The sequence below is a fragment of the Macaca mulatta genome, chromosome 15 (assembly GCF_049350105.2).
Source record: "Macaca mulatta isolate MMU2019108-1 chromosome 15, T2T-MMU8v2.0, whole genome shotgun sequence".
In the NCBI taxonomy this organism is placed as follows: domain Eukaryota; kingdom Metazoa; phylum Chordata; class Mammalia; order Primates; family Cercopithecidae; genus Macaca; species Macaca mulatta.
The window spans coordinates 36,876,846-36,892,875 of NC_133420.1; the positions used below are offsets into that span (position 1 = coordinate 36,876,846).

Below are 16,030 nucleotides of genomic sequence, written 5' to 3' on the forward strand. Positions count from 1 at the left end.
AAACAGCCAGAGGCTTGGTGGTGGGAGTGAGGCAGGGAAGATGTACACCCTCACATCTGCTCCCGCCCTGTGTGTGGCACCTTACCGCGGCCCCAGCTAACCATGTCCAGAAGAAAATCTCACATGTGTGTCGGGCGTATGGCAGTCGCTTCCCACCACCGCCCACCACCGCTGAGTTAGGGCTTAGACTCCAACTCCACCCTGATGGTGAGAACTTGGGCACGTGTCTCAACCTCTTGGGTTCATCTTCTGAAAAATGCAGCCAAGGATGCCACTCCCAAGGCAGTTGTCAGGATGCACTGAGCTAAGATGGTCATCTCATTTAGTGCCCAGCACCCAGACTATCATAGGCAAAGGTCAGGGCACGAACCCCCAATTCCAATCTAGAGCCCTGCCCACTCCTACCACAGTGTGGAGGAAGCACAATTGTCCGCTGCCCCCTCATCTCCACAAACCAGCTCTGCTGCCCTCCGGCGCCCCCTACTGGCCAGAGCGACTTTTTAAACCAGAAATCACTACAGCTCAGACTTACCCTTCAGCAACTTCCTGTTGTTCTCAGCATCAAGGTCAACATCGTCACCATGGCCTCTGGTGGTCTGGCCCCTCTGAGCACCTCTCTAGCCTCAAATCAGGGCACTTTCCCCTTGCTTTAACACCCAACGCCCCCTCCCACCTCAGGGCCTTTGCATGTGTACCACCCTTTACCCAGAATGTGCTTTCCTTCACTCTGCCTGAGCAACTCCTACTCGTGCATCAGGTCCCAGTTGACCAGTCCCCTCCTGGGACAGGGATGGGCTTTTCTAATCCAATAGGATCCTACCCGGGATTTACGTCCTTGTACATAACACATGTGTATAAGGGAGGGACTTCTTATATGCCAGGCATGGCTCTAAATGCTTACAAATGTTAACTCTTAGTCCTCACAGCAATCCTGTGGGATGGTACTGTTATTACCCCTATTTTGAGGACACAGAGGCACAGAGAGGCTAAGTGACTTGCCCAAAGTTGCCCAGAGGTAAGGACAGGATTCAAACCCAAGCACGCTGGTTCCACATCCGTGCTCAGCCACGTCGCCTCTCCCATGTCTCTCTCCCCAAGGTCTTGTCAATTTCATTCACTGCATCTGTCACAGCCATTGGTGTGCATGTGTGTTGAATGTCTACTACCACCCAAGAAAGCAAAGCCCATTAGGGCAGGGGCAGTGTGCCTGTGTGTCCATGGCTACAGATGCAGTGTAGAACACATAGAAGCCCTAAATAAATACCTGTTCCATGGATGGATGGATGGATAGATGGATGGATGGATGGACAGATGGACAAACGAACGGATGGATGAGAGTCAGACAGATGAGTGAAGAGAAGGACAAGGCTCAGGCTGCAGCCCAGAGAGGCAGTGGGCTGGGCTCACCTGAACAGGGGTACCTCCCAGCTCCTCATCCAGCTGAGCAGTCAGGATGGCAGATGCAGCGACCTCATCCTGGGTAGACTGGGCACCCTGCCTGGAAGGGGAAGTGAGATTCAGCATCAAGGTGTACACAGAGCCCTGAGCCTCTCCCTTACCCTGAGTCTGAGAAACCTACAAATCTCCCCGTTACCAGTAATGAAACAGATAGAGAGGGAAGGGCACTCTCTCAGAACAACGAGAGCCAGGAACCACACCAACACTTCCACTCTCAGCCTGGCATCTTGCCCGGTTACAGAGATCTGAGTGCAACGCATGGATTTCCTTATGCTAAATGTGTCCCTCAGGAGACAGGCTGGGTCTTCCCATGCTGAACAGCCACAGAGAAGATGCTCTGAGATTCAAACCTGAGATGTAGAAAAGTGGCCAGGACATTTCTCTGGGTGGAAAAGCAGGTTGTAGAATAGCAAGTGTTACGAGAGCCTATTTGTGGGAAAAGATGTCAGTGATTAAGCCTCCCGTGAACACGTGCAGAGAGGTCTGAACAGATGTTCACCAAAAGGTTCATGGTGATCGCTCTTAGAGGGAAGATTCAGGGGGATTTTGCCTTTCTACCCCACCTCTTTGCATATTGTCTAAGTTTTCCATAACCAACGTATGTCATCATATAAGCAAACAAAATCTGACATATCAATGTGCTGATGCAGCTAATTTTTAAAACAATCTTCTCACAAATTTTGTGCCAGGTGTGTGTATTATCTAGTGAAAAAAAAAATTTAAGCTGTTTTTAGATGTCTAGGGTTGTCAAATTGAGAGGCATTCTACAAAATAACTGGCCAGTACTCTTTAAAAGTATCAAGGTCATGAAAAAAAGGAAAGACTGGGAAACTGCCACAGATTCAGAGAGTTCAGAGACATAAGTAAATGCCATGTGGGATCCTGGGTTAGACCCTAGATCAGGAGAAGAACAGTAGTGGGGGCCAGGTGCGATGGCTCATGCCTGTCATCCCAGCACTTTGGGAGGCCGAGGCAGGCAGATCAGTTGAGGTCAGGAGTTCGAAACCAGCCTGCCCAACATGGTGAAACCCCATCACTACTAAAAACACAAAAATTAGCTAGGTGTGGTGGTGTACACCTGTAGTCCCAGATACTCGGGAGGCTGAGGCAGGAGAATTGCTTGAACCTGGGAGGCAGAGGTTGCAGTGAGCCAAAATCACACCACTATAGTCCAGCTTGGTGACAGAGCAAGACTCTGTCTAAAAAAAACCAAAAAACAAAACAAAACGAAAAACCCACACAGTAATAGGAAAACTGGGGAAATTTAGGTAAAGCCTATAGATTAGTAAGTAGTATTGTGTCAATGTTCGCTTCCTGGCTTTGTTAATTGTGCTATGGTTATGTAAGATGTGAACATAGGTGAATATTCCATTGGGTAATGGATATACGAGAACTGTCTGTACTAGTTTTGCAACTTTTCAGCAAGTCTAATATTTCAAAATAAGTTTAAAAAAGAAGGAATCCAGCCGGGCGTGGTGGCTCATGCCTATAATCCCAACGTTATTGGGATTATAAAGTAGCCAGGCGTGGTGGTGAGTAGTGGCAAGTAGTCCCAGCTACTCGGGAGGCTGAGGCATGATAATCGCTTGAGCCCCAGAGACAGAGGTTGTGGTGAGCAGAGATTGCACCACTGCACTCCAGCCTGGGCAACAGAGTGAGACCCTGTCTCAAAAAAAAAAAAAAAAAAAAAAGAAGAAAAAAATCCAACAGTCAATAATCAGACAAAAAGTTTTAGACTGTATAGTAAGAGAAATACAATTTAAAAATACACTGAGACACCATTTTATAAACCATAAGATTGACAAACGCCCAAAAGTTTGACCACACAATCCACAGGTGTGACTACAGGGAACCAGGGACTCTCCCAGGTTGTTTGGTGGGAATGTAAAATGCTACAAACACTATCGAGGGAAATTGGGGGCTATCTATCAAAATGACAAGTGCAGTTACTATTTGACCCAGCAATCTCACTTCTGGGAACTTACTCTAGAGGTATTTCTCTGCATGTTCAAAATGATGTTTGTTTAAGGTTACTAATCACAGCAATGTTTGTAATAGAGAAAGACTAGAATCAACTCAATTATGCATCCTCAAGGAATCTGTTAAATAAACTATAGTACAGCCACCCAAAGGACTATTACACAACTGTAAAAAAGAATGAGGAAGCTCTCTATGCACTGACATTATTGATCTCTAGGAAGAATGGAGTCAGAAAAGCAAGGTGCAGGGCAATACACAAAATATGCTACCTTTTGTGTAAGGAAGGGAGGGACCAGGCTATAAATTATTTGCAAATATATTTTTTTCCACAAAGAATTACTGGAAGGATATGCAAGAGATTAAAGCAGTTACCCAAGAAGGGGTGGGGTCTGGAGAATGGGGTAGAGAGGGACAGGGGTGGGAATAAGATTTCTCAATAAATACCTTTATAATCTATTTTGATTTTTGAACCATGTAAATGTATTCTCTGTTTTAAAATAATTTGGGGGCTGGGTGTGGTAGCTCATGCCTGTAACCCCAGAACTTTGGGAGGCTGAGGCAGGTGGATCACCTGAGGTCAGGAGTTCGAGACCAGCCTGGCCAACATGGTGAAACCCCTGTCTCTACTAAAAATACAAAAAAGTAGCCAGGCATGGTGGTGGGCGTCTGTAATCCCAGCTACTAGGGAGACTGAGGCAGGAGAATCGCTTGAACTCGGGAGGCAGAGGTTGTAGTGAGTGAGATCACACTATTGCACTCCAGCCTGGGCAACAAGAGCAAACCTCTGTCTCAAAATAAAATAAATAACTAAATAAGTAAAAATAAAATAAAACAAATTTTGGCTTGAAAAATATGTGTGGGAGGATAGACCCTAGTGTGCACAGTACTTGGCATGGATTTGTGGGAGATGTTCTGTTTGTTTCTCCACACTCACTATACCTCCTACAATAGATATATAATCATTTGGTAAGAAGAGTTTAAAAGTTGTTTGGAGAAATAAGCAAGTATGTTGCCCTGTGGACAAGAGTCTCTCCCAGCAGGCAGTGGCAGTCCCACCTCAGGCCCTCATACCCTCAGTCTGTCTTCAGTCTGTCTTCAGTCCTGCTCAGGGCCCAGCCAGTACCCCCACGACACACACTGATGGCCCCAGAACCTTACCAGTTGTAGATTATCTGCCCCTGGCGGCCTCCATGGCGGTAGTTGTACAGAATGATGTAGCTGTCTCCTCCATAGAACTGTCCATATGTGGCAGGGTCCACGGGTACTTTGCTGGAGCCTTCAATTCTCCAGATCTGTGGAGCAAAGCTGGGGTCAGATGCTGGGCAGCACCCCCACCCCCCAGCTCAGGCAAGCCAGGAAACCACAGCATGGTAGGTTGTGGTTAGACCATGGGATGAACTTTTAATCACTTGGGCTTGGACTGGAGTTAAATAGTTTGCCCAACTCACAGAGCCACTAGGAGGCAGGGCTGGGACTCCCGGCCAGGGTTCCCGCCTGGGACCCTCATACCATGCCCTGCCCCAGGCTGTTTGTCCTTCGCTCAGGATCGTCAAGGCAGCTCCAAAGGAATGCAGTACAGTGAGGTGAGGAGCCAGACACAGACCCCAAATCAGGCCCCTCATCCCCTTCCAGGCCATGAGACCTCAGACAACCGATTTAACCGCTCTTAGCCTCAGTTTTCCCATCTGAAAAATGGGGATAATTACAGTACCTACCTCAAAGTATTGTGAGGCTCAAATGAGTTTACTCAGGGCCTGGCACAAGGGAACTGCTCTGTAGGTAGCAGCTGCTCTTATTATCATAAGTATTATTATTGTTTTACTAATATCACCATTATCTCCATCGTTACTGAGCTGCCTGGATTCTTCTTTCTTCTTTTTTTTTTTTTGAGACGAGGTTTCACTCTTGTCACCCAGGCTAGAATGCAATGGCGCAATCTCGGCTCACTGCAACCTCTGCCTCCCAGGTTCAAGCAATTCTTCTCTCTCAGCCTCCCGAGTAGCTGGGATTACAAGCACCTGCCACCACGGGTGGCTAAGTTTTGTATTTTTGGTAGAGACCGAGTTTCACCATGTTGGCCAGGCTGGTCTTGAACTCCTGACCCCAGGTGATCCGCCTGCCTCGACCTCCCAAAGTGCTGGGATTACAGGCGTGAGCCACCATGCTGGGCCTGCCAGGAATTTCATAGGTCACCTGCAGTGGCAGGGCCACCACGAGGCGACCTCAGCGTGACCCCTGCTGGCAAGTGTCTGCAGTGTTCTGGTGACACCGCTTTTTCCAAGTGGTCACGAGGCCCAGCAGCGCCACCTGGTGGAGCTATGGAGACATGGAGTTGTCCAAGTCCTGGGAAACAGAATCCTAGAATCTCTAATTTTGAACATTCTTGAAGGTGATGGAGTGGGATGAAACCCCACTTTACAAGTGAGAAAGTGAAGCTCAAAGAGGTTATGTTACTTCCCCAAAGTCTCACAGTCAGGCTGCCAGGGCTTTTACCACACCGCCCTACACGGAATGTTTTCATTGCATTATTCCTATCTACTGAAGCAATGAATGAATGCTAATAACACCAAACCAAAAACAATAATACATAAAAATGAACACGTTTGTTATTCCTATCATTAGGAATGGAATCAAGTTTGCCTGAAGCGGATTCTACCTCCTAAACACCTCTGAACCCCACACCCCTCTTCCCCTTCTCCACGGTGACCTTCTTAGTCTCAAGGTCATCATCTCTCCTCTAAACTATTAGAATAAGCTCCTCATAAGCTCTCTACCTTCATTCTCCTGCCTCCAACCCACTTTCTTAGTTTTCTTTTATTTTTTAAATGATTTTTTTTTTCCTTCTAATGATATCCTAGAGTCATATTCCAACCCATTTTCGCTGGGTGCAGTGGCTCATGCCTGTAATTCCAACACTTTGGGAGGCCGAGGCAGGAGGATTGCTTGAGCCCCAGGAGTTTGAAACTAGCCTGGGCAACATAGCGAGACCCTGTCTCTATTTAAAAAAAAAAAAAAGATAAAGCGTAGATCTGAGCTTGTTGCATTTCTGATTTAATAAAAAGAAAAACCCCTCACTAGCAGCCCCTGGTTAGAGGATCAAGTTCACACCCTTGAAACTGGCATTCAAGGCCCCTCCCTGGGGATGCCATCAGCACTAGCTCCCTGGGACAGCTCCCTCCTTTCCGAACATAGCGAGTCCCGCCTGGAACGCCCACCACTCTCCGCTCTTCTTCTCCGGCAGCAAAGCCCTACTCCTACTCTGAGACCCCACCCAAGGGTTCCTGTCTCTGTGCAGGCTGCCCTGACCAACCACCCCCGCTGCTCTGCCTGTGTCCCCACAATCCCCTGTGCTCCCTCCCATCTTCCACTGATCACACAGATCTGTGGCTGTGGTCAACTCCCCTCCCAGACCAGGCACTCCTCGGGGCAAGGTGGGGCCAAGACATTTGGCCCAGGGCCTGATACACAGTAGGTGGTCAGGGTGCATTGGCTGTAAAAACTAAGTAACACCAAAGAATCTCAGCTACCAAAATTGTGCAAACCTCAGAGAGAAACCTCCTTGGGGAAGCGAGAGGCAGTGCATGGGGAAAGTGAGAGAGGGGCCTGGACACACCCACCCCAGGCCCTAAAGGTACCTGTTTCTGGCCTGTGCCATCATCATCCATGCCGTGTTGGGCGGCCATGGCAGTGGAGGTGTGCAGGGTGGCGGCGTCGAAGGGCACCCGCTCCACGTTGGCGATATGGCTGGAAAGGTAGGACAAGCCCAGGCCATCTGTCTGGTCTGGGTCCCGCCAGTTCTTGAAGAACTGCTTGAACAGTGGGGTCTCACCGCCCTCGGGAAGGACCGAGACCTGGGGAGGGGAGGCGGAGGAGCAGAATGTGGCTGGGCTGCCCAGCAAGGGTTTCCAGGGGAGCCTCAGATACCCCATCTACACTGAGGGTGGGACACCCGCCCTACTCCAGCCCATCCCCTCCAAACAGGACCCACCCCTTCCCATCCTACCTGGCCTCCAAGACTCACCTGGGTCTGCTTGGGGTAGTCCATCTTGGTGATGAAGTCAGAGGCTGTTTTGAGGGCAGCCTTCCTCTCCTCCGTGTTAGCCTGCTTGCCTGTCAGTAGCCAGAGGAAGTGATGGAGGGTTAGGGGCCCGGGATCCTGCTGCATCCTGACCTCCAACGGTCCAGGAGAAGGAGCTGCCAAACTTCCCTTCCTACTCTTCTTAGACAGTGGATAGCCAAGGCCAGAGACCCCCAGAGCTGACCACTCACTAGAGCTCCTGGAGTCCAGCCTGGGGCTGGCCAATGACACCAATCACAACACGATTGTGGTCCATTTAGTGAGCGTGTATTTTGTGCTTAGAACTATACATAGATTATTTAATCCATAGAACAGTCTTAAGTAATAAAAAAAATTGCTATCTTGTTCCTGAGTATCTATAAGGAAACCAGGGTCTTAGAGACATTAAGTTACTTGACGCAGGTTCCTCAGTGAGTGAGAAGCTGCCACCCTGAGGGCATTCCTGTGCCAAGGAGCTCCTGGCCAGCCAATGCTGGCCCTCAGTCCCAGCCTTCTCACTGCCAAGGCCAAGGTCCAGATCAGCTGGCCCAGGGCCCAGGGGGCCTAGAGAGTAATAATTATAATAGTTTCTGTCTCTCTCTTTCTCCCCACTCTCTCCCTTTCTCTCTGTCCTCCTACTGCCTCCCTCTCCTCTGTCCTCTTTCCCAAGATGAGCCTTACAGAATCAGGGGAGGATACTGATGGGTCCTCTCAGAAGATCTCAGGGCCTCTAAGAAACATCTGGGCCAATGGTTTCCAAGAGAATTCCCACAAGATAGTACCCAAAGAGTTTATGAACTTCTAGCTTAGCATTTCCCAAACCAGATCATCTTCATGAAAAGCATCCCTGTGAATGCACAAGTTAAAAGTCCTACAGTAAACAAACTTGAACATTTTTAAATCCACTGTTGCCCATGAACTTCTCTGACCATACAGTTAAGATGTTTTCTACATAATTTCTTCAGGATGCCAATTAGCGTCTCAGAGAACTGACGTTATAATGCACTTGGGAAACACCCATTTTAGCCGAGATCAGCAATCTGAGGCCCAGAGAGGGTAAGTAAAGTACCCAAGATCACACAGTACGTCAATTGCAAAACCAAGGCATCAGCCCAAGACTTCTGATATCCATTGCACCAGGCACCTCTACCACACTCCACGCTCCCCTGGAGCTGCGTTTCTGGGAGCTGCGGGACATCCCACCCAAGGTCCTGCAGGCCAGTTGGGACCCTTCCCCTGTCCCCAGTACCTTTCCAGACAAAGATTTTCCCGTCCTTGCCATGGTCCAGGATGAAGCAGTCCTCTGACTTCAGGGCCCCCTGGGCAAAGGGGTTCTCATCAGCCACAAGGGAAACAGACATGGTGCCTGCACCATTGGAGACCTGAGGGGACAAAGCAGAAGGAACCAGCACGTGAGTGTCTGTGGCCGCCCAGCCCTGAGACTTCCACCATCTTGCCCCAATCCCCCGCCCCAAATGGCACTGCAGAGTAACACCTGGGCTTTCTCTTGCAAACACTTAGACGTTCTTTTTCCTTTTCTGCTTTTTCAGAACCACATCTGCTGACCTACACTCAGGGGTAACTGCACATGGGAATAGAGGGCGGGATAAAACGAAGGAACATTTGGGAACTGGGTGGCAGAGGGGAACTGCATAGTTTGCTGAAAAGGTATTCAACTTTACCATTTAAAAAAAAGGAGTATGCAAGGTGGATCCTTGATGAGCCAACATTGCCCTGTGGATACATATCTATGTTTACGCGCTATTAGAACAGAGGGTGCTGTATATAGAAATATTGCTTTGAAGCAATATTTGCAAAACACGCAAACTTCTGTATCTGTATTTGGAAAAAATAAAACAGGTTCTTGTTGCAAAAAAAAAAAAGAGAGAGAGAGAGAGAAGAGGCCGTGTGCAGTGGCACACACCTTTAATCCAGCACTTTGGGAGGCCCAGGTGGGTGGATGGCTTGAGCCCGGGAGTTCGAGACCAGCCTGGGCAACATGGCGAGATCCCATCTCTACAAAAAATACAAAAAGTGGCAAGGCGTGGTGGCGCTTGCCTGTGGCCTCAGCTACTTGGGAGGCTGAAGTGGGAGGATCACCCGAGCCCAGGAGGTCGGGGCTGCAGTGAGTTGTGACTGCACCACCACACTCCAGCCTGGGTGACAGAGCCAGACTCTGTCTTGAAAATAAATAAGTAAACAAAATAGAATAAAAGTAAAAAGAGCTAAATGCAACCTGGTATCCTGGATTGGAACCTAGAATGAAAACCTGGGGAAATCTGGATAAAGTCTATAGTTTAGTTAATGGTATTAAAGCAATATTAATTTCTTAGTTTTGATAAATGTACCTGGTTATGCTAAGATGCTAAGGAGAAGCTGAGTGAATGGTATATCGGAACTCTTTGTACTATCTTTACAATTTTTCTGTAAACTTAAAAATTATTCTAAAACAAAAAGTAGACATTCAAGTTCAAAAAAAAAGTCTATCTTAAGAGTCGAAATTCAAAAATTTAACAATATCCAGTTGGCAAGGCTCTGGGTAAACAGGCACAGTCTGACTCCTAACTCCAGAACCAGTCCTTTCTTTTTTTATTTTATTTATTTATTTGTTTATTTATTTATTTATTTTGAGATGGAGTCTTGCTCTTGTCGCCCACGCTGGAGTGCAATGGCGTGATCTCGGCTCACTGCAACCTCTGCCTCCCAGGTTCAAGTGATTCTCCTCCCTTAGGAGGAGAGCTAGGATTACGGGCGCCTGCCACCATGGCTGGGTAATATTTTGTGTTTTTAGTAGAGATGGTGTTTCACCATGTTGGCCAGGCTGGTCTCAAACTCCTGACCTCACGTGATCCACCCACCTCGGCCTTCCAAAGTGCTGGGATTACAGGCATGAGCCACCACACCTGGCCCAGAACCAGTATTTTCAACCACTGACTCATTCTTCAGCCTGTGACCAGCAGTTCCTTGTCTAGGAACTTGCCTTAGTGCTATGCTGTACTTAGCACAAGTACACCAAGAGGGACTGTCTGTAATTGGAAAAGGTGGGAACATATTAGGATTTGCTTAAATTCTTACATTCATAAAATAGAATACTATACAGCTGTTATAAAGGGTCATGTTGAGATTTATTATAGAAAGATATTCTCGACCATGTTGAGTGGAAAAAAGAAGACCACAGAACAGCATGAATAGTTTGGATCCAGTTATATAAAATAGAAATGACTGGGCGTGTTGGCTCAGGTCTGTAATCCCAGCACTTTGGAAGGCTGAGGTAAGTGGATCACGTGAGCCCAGGAGTTCGAGACCAGCCTGGGCAACGTGACGAAAACTTGTCTCTACAAAAAATACGAAAGTTAGCTGGGCGTGGTGGGACCTATCTGTAGTCCCAGCTACTTAGGAGGCTGAGGCAAGAGATCGCTTGAGCCTGGTAGGCAGAGGTTGCAGTGAGCTGTGAGATGCCACTGCACTGCAGCCTGGGTGACAGAGCGAGACCCTGTCTCCAAATAAAAAAATAAAATGTAAATGGAAAAGTAATTAGGCACAGAAAGCTGTGGTTGGACAAAGATGTGTTCTCTGGTGAGGAGGAGAGGCTGATTTTTTAGCTGGGTATTGTCATTTTGGTAATTAAAACACATTTTAAAAATAATACTTTTTTTTAAACTAGTGAAATTACATGGACTTTTATTTTCTTTTTATATTTCGAACACTGCTCTTTTTTTTTTTTTTTTACAATAAACATGTATTACTTCACAATCAGCAAAAAATCAATAATGTAGCAGTTTTTCTTTGGCACTGGGGGAATCCACATCCCTATTTTGTTGTTTTACTGAAAATACTTGGGGCACAACATAAGTGTGATTGAGCCTTCTCCCAGAGCTCAGCCAAGAGAGTTCCTTCGCTGGAGCTAAGCCTCAATTCAGTTGTGAAAATCACAAGAAAGAAATCATAAATAAAGTCATTATCTGTAACCCACACCCGCAGCCTCCCCACATACACACCATTTCTGTAGTATTTCCCCAAGTATTTTCTAAGCTGTTTTCCCATCCATTTTCTCTGTGGACTCCCAGAAATCCCGCAAAGTCGACCATTCTGCTCTTCTTCCCACGTTACAGACTAGGAAACTGCGACTCAGACAGACAGACCTCATGTGTGAGCGTGACACAGATCTGTCCGGAGTTGATCGCATGCTGTTAGCACAGGAAAGCAAAGGAAGTACACATGCGTCCACTGGAGATGTGAGAAAGTCGAGCCCCCCGCCAAAGGGGTGCTTTGCCCAAGGTCCCACGGCAGTGGAGTGGGGAAGACCAGGTCTTCCACCTCCCTGTCCTGACCCCATGCCCAGGCAGTGCATCTGGTGCTCACCTTGTAGAGCTTGGCCAGCTTGCGGTTGGCCGCATCCTCCTTGGCGGTGTCCTCGGTACCTGCAGGCAGAGCCGGCTTGGGGCCCAGCACCTGTAGGAGATAGAGAGATGGAGAGGAAGGGTGGCTGTGAGGGAGGGGCCAGGCTCCCGGGATAGCTCCCAGGCAGGCAGGGACCACAAGGGCATCCATTGTGACCCTCCCCATGGAGTCTGACCTCCTCCAGAGACATCCTGCGTCTGCTCACAAGTCCAGATCTCTCCATCAGAGGTCCCTTCCACCTTGTCCCCCTGACTCAGAAACTCCAGGAGAACACTCCTGCTCCTCTGCCTCCAGACGACTCTTCAGATGTTTCGTCTACCGGCTAATTGTGGTAACTACAGCTATTGAACACCTTCTACTGCCTGCCTTTAAAAGATCTCACTTCATCCTCGCACCCAGGCCAGGAGGCACAGATTATCACTCTCATTTTACAGAAGAGGAATCTGAGGTCTAGAGAGACGAAATCACCTACTCACACAGCTATTAGGTGGCTAAGCCAGAATCTGAACCGCCATCCCTGTGGTTTTAGGGCCTATTTTCACTCCCACTGTCCCTCCCAAGCCATGGTTCATGTCCAGGTCCCTTCCCATAATAATAATCACCCTTCTGCTCTCTCCAAAAGCTGGAATTGGATGCCCCCAGAGAAGCAGGAACCAAGTGGCATGGAGCAGAGCTCATGGTCTCCTCCTTTTCCTGGTGGAACCTGCCTCTATTGATATGTCCTCAAAGCACAATCGCTGGCAATCCCATCATGTGACTAAATGGGCCAAAAACTACCAGGAAGAGTCAGAAGAGGAAAGAGGGGATTGGGGCTCAGTGGTCTCTTTCCGACCTTGTTCTAGCACCAAGCTGGCCCTCTGGGGATGCTGAAAGACTGTCCTCCTTAGCTCTGCAAAGGACCTGGCCCTCCCCGCTGGAGAATGCGGTTCACACTCCCAGCACAGCCTTGGGTTCCAGCCTCACCCCTCGGGGAGTCTGGGAGTTGTACAGGTAACTGATCTCCCTCACTCCCTAAAGTGATCAGGTCTGATGGAAAAACAGCCTCAGAAGTGAGGCAGGGCCAGCGTGGTGACTCATGCTTGTAACCCCAGCATTTTGGGAGGTTGAGGCAGGTGGATGGTATGAACCCAGAAGCTGGAGACCAGCCTGGGCAACATGGCAAGACCTCATCCCCACGAAAAATTCAAAAATTAGCCTGGCTTGGTAGTACTCGCCTGTGGTCTCAGCTACTCGGGAGGCTGAGGCAGGAGGATCACTTGAGCCCAGGCGGTCAAGGCTGCAGTGAGCTGTGATGGTGCCCCTGCACTCCAGCCCAGGCAACAAAGAGGAAGACCCTGTCTCAAAAATTTTAAAAAAAAATTAAAATAAAAAAGCATTTTAAAAATAAAAAGGCGGTTTATAGCAGAAGTTTTTTTCCTCAAATTCACCTCAAATTGCCTACTGAACAGAAGAAAGTCATGAGCAGTGTGTCCCCATACCCACCCCAATGCGCACCCCACAGGCACCTGAAGCATTGCCTCGGGCTCAGCGCCCTCCTCAGACACGTGCACTCGGGCCCGGCCACTCCGCTCGTTGTCCCGGATGCCCTTAGACACCTGCGTGGCCTTCAGTCTTTCAAACCGGTTGCTGTTGGAACCGCACCACTGGTGGATGTCCTGGAAGACAGAGACCCAGGAAGTCAGTGTCCCGTCTTCCTATAAGCCCCGCCCAGTGACAAGGCTTGGGGAGTGTGGCGTGTGGTGTGCAGGCTCACCCTGTTCTGAGCTTGCCCACGTGCATTATTCACATACAATTAAGTGTGATCTGCATACACCAGGGGATGGGAGTGCATGAATTTTTTCACATACAACTACATCTAGAATGTGTGCAAAAATATTTGCCTGCTGAAGGGAATATAAATTGGTACAATCATTTTGGAAAACCATTTGGCCATAGCCACTAAAGCCGAATACACCTATCTCCTTAGGACCCAGAATCCTCCTTCTAGGCATATACCTGACAGAAGTGCGTTCGTATGTCCACCAAAAGACTTGTGCAAGAATGTTCAGAGTAGCACTGCCTGTAATAGCCCCAAACCAGAAGCCACCGCAAGTGCCCATCAACAACATAAAGGATACATAAATCGCGGTGCACCCACACAACTGAATCTTCCACAGCAAGGAAAATGAACAATCTATAACTAAATGCAACAATACGGATGCATCTCAGAAATGTAATGTTGAGCAAAAGGTAAGACATAAAAGAGCAAGTTTCCGTGTCTATAAAGTTCAGAAACAGGCAAAATTCATCTATGCTGTTGAGAAAGTTCAGGATGATGGTTGCCCTTGGGGTGAAGGCACCAAAAGGGGGTAACGGGCCTTCTAGGGGCTGGTGAGCTTCTGCTTCATGATCCAGTGTTATGTGGGTGTGTTCGCTTTGTGTAATCCATCAAGCTGTACACTCAGGATTCACACACTCTTCTGTGTGCCTATGATGCTTTAATAAAAAGCTTACACTAAATCAGTGTGTGCTCACGTTTGCACGGACATTATATCACAGGTATATATGCATATGAGCTTTGGGGTAGAATGGCCGTGTCCATTTGCAGGTCTGCACTCACAGGGACTTGTGAAACGAGTGTGTATGAAGCATCACAATTCTATAAGGTAGGCCTGGGTAAGGGCATCCCACACACATTGTCATAGATCACATGCATGTGCAACTACATGTATGACATACACATGCGGGACTTTAAGCAACATACCCGAGTATACATGTGTGGGCATTCATGATGGTGCACATGTGCACACCTGGTGGGCAAAAGTCTAGAGTGTTTGCCCATGACTTTTATGTATTTATAAGCATGTGAAAAAGGACACAAGACGTACGTACGAACAGAAGGTGCCAGGAAGTCTATATGTCAATCAAAGTCCAAGTACACACTATACCCATGGTGTGTGCTTGAGTCTACATTTGTGGGAGTCTTTGCACACAGACATATCTGTACGTGGGTCTCTCCGACTTATGAACAATGCTGGTCCCCGTGATTTGCCCATCTGTGTCTATGCATTTGTTCATGTGGATGTTCCCAAGTCCATGGTCAGGCCAGGAGTACCTCAGTGGCTCCTGGGAAAGGGGAAAGCGGGACTCACGTTGCCCAGGTCCAGGATGAAGCAGTCGCCATTGTTGAAGCTCTCCCAGGACACAGGCACCTCGGTGGCACGGACCACACGCCTACCTTTGACCTGGAAGAGTCTCTGCACCACCACCTCGTTGGGTACCACGTGCTTGAATCCCGATGCCACACCTCCTTTCTGTGGGGCCAAAGAGACAGCATTAGCCCAGGGCAGAAGGCCCAGGGAAGCTGATATGGAAGAAGGGGATAGAAATGAGGTGAAGGAAATTCTGGCTTGTGGACCAGTGGCTTTCCAGCAACACAGCAATTCTCAGTTAACTCAGGACTTTCATACCATTATCTTGTTTGAGACTGGAACATTCTGATGCCCATTTCAGAGTAGGAAACTGAGGTTTAGGAAAGCAATAAAATTTGCCCAAGGCCACACAGCTAAGAAGTGAGAGATTCCCTGCCCACTGCATCTTTCTGCCACCCCTTTGAATCCCATACTCCACTAACAAGGACTCCTGTAGCCACTTTTTTTTTTTTTTTTTTGAGACGGAGTCTCGCTCTGTCACCCAGGCTGGAGTGCAGTGGCCGGATTTCAGCTCACTGCAAGCTCCGCCTCCCGGGTTCACGCCATTCTCCTGCCTCAGCCTCTGGAGTAGCTGGGACTACAGGCGGCCGCCACCTCGCCCGGCTAGTTTTTTGTATTTTTTAGTAGAGACGGGGTTTCACCGGGTTAGCCAGGATGGTCTCGATCTCCTGACCTTGTGATCCGCCCGTCTCGGCCTCCCAAAGTGCTGGGATTACAGGCTTGAGCCACCGCGCCCGGCCCCCTGTAGCCACTTTCTAAATCAAAAAACTGCAACAATTCCTTCCTCAAAACCAGCATTTCCCAAAGGCACACTAGTCCCCAAAGACATTCTGCAAGCAGAGTTCCACAGTCAAATAAGCATAGGAAATGCTTCTCACTCACCCTTTCTGACTGTTATACAATGCACATGTGTGTAATAAAGGCTCTGTCAAATCCTATGGTG

The 16,030-nt window shown here is 48.3% G+C and overlaps 1 protein-coding gene across 50 annotated transcripts in view; it reads right to left on the reverse strand.

Moving 5' to 3' along the window:
- GSN (gelsolin) overlaps positions 1-16,030 on the reverse strand; it is a 64,819-nt gene that overhangs the window by 6,777 nt on the left and 42,012 nt on the right. For 45 of the 50 annotated variants that reach the window (XM_077968147.1, XM_077968139.1, XM_077968169.1 and 42 more), the window contains 8 exons: positions 15,028-15,189; positions 13,402-13,551; positions 11,858-11,947; positions 8,745-8,877; positions 7,460-7,548; positions 7,074-7,289; positions 4,597-4,730; positions 1,408-1,498 (listed from right to left, as the gene is read on the reverse strand). In XM_077968147.1, coding sequence (XP_077824273.1) covers positions 1,408-1,498; positions 4,597-4,730; positions 7,074-7,289; positions 7,460-7,548; positions 8,745-8,877; positions 11,858-11,947; positions 13,402-13,551; positions 15,028-15,189 — 1,065 coding nt within the window. Of the gene's footprint in view, positions 1-1,407; positions 1,499-4,596; positions 4,731-7,073; positions 7,290-7,459; positions 7,549-8,744; positions 8,977-11,812; positions 11,948-13,401; positions 13,552-15,027; positions 15,300-16,030 lie in introns of all 50 variants that reach the window. The other 5 variants (XM_077968122.1, XM_077968123.1, XM_077968121.1 and 2 more) reach the window with 3 other exon arrangements.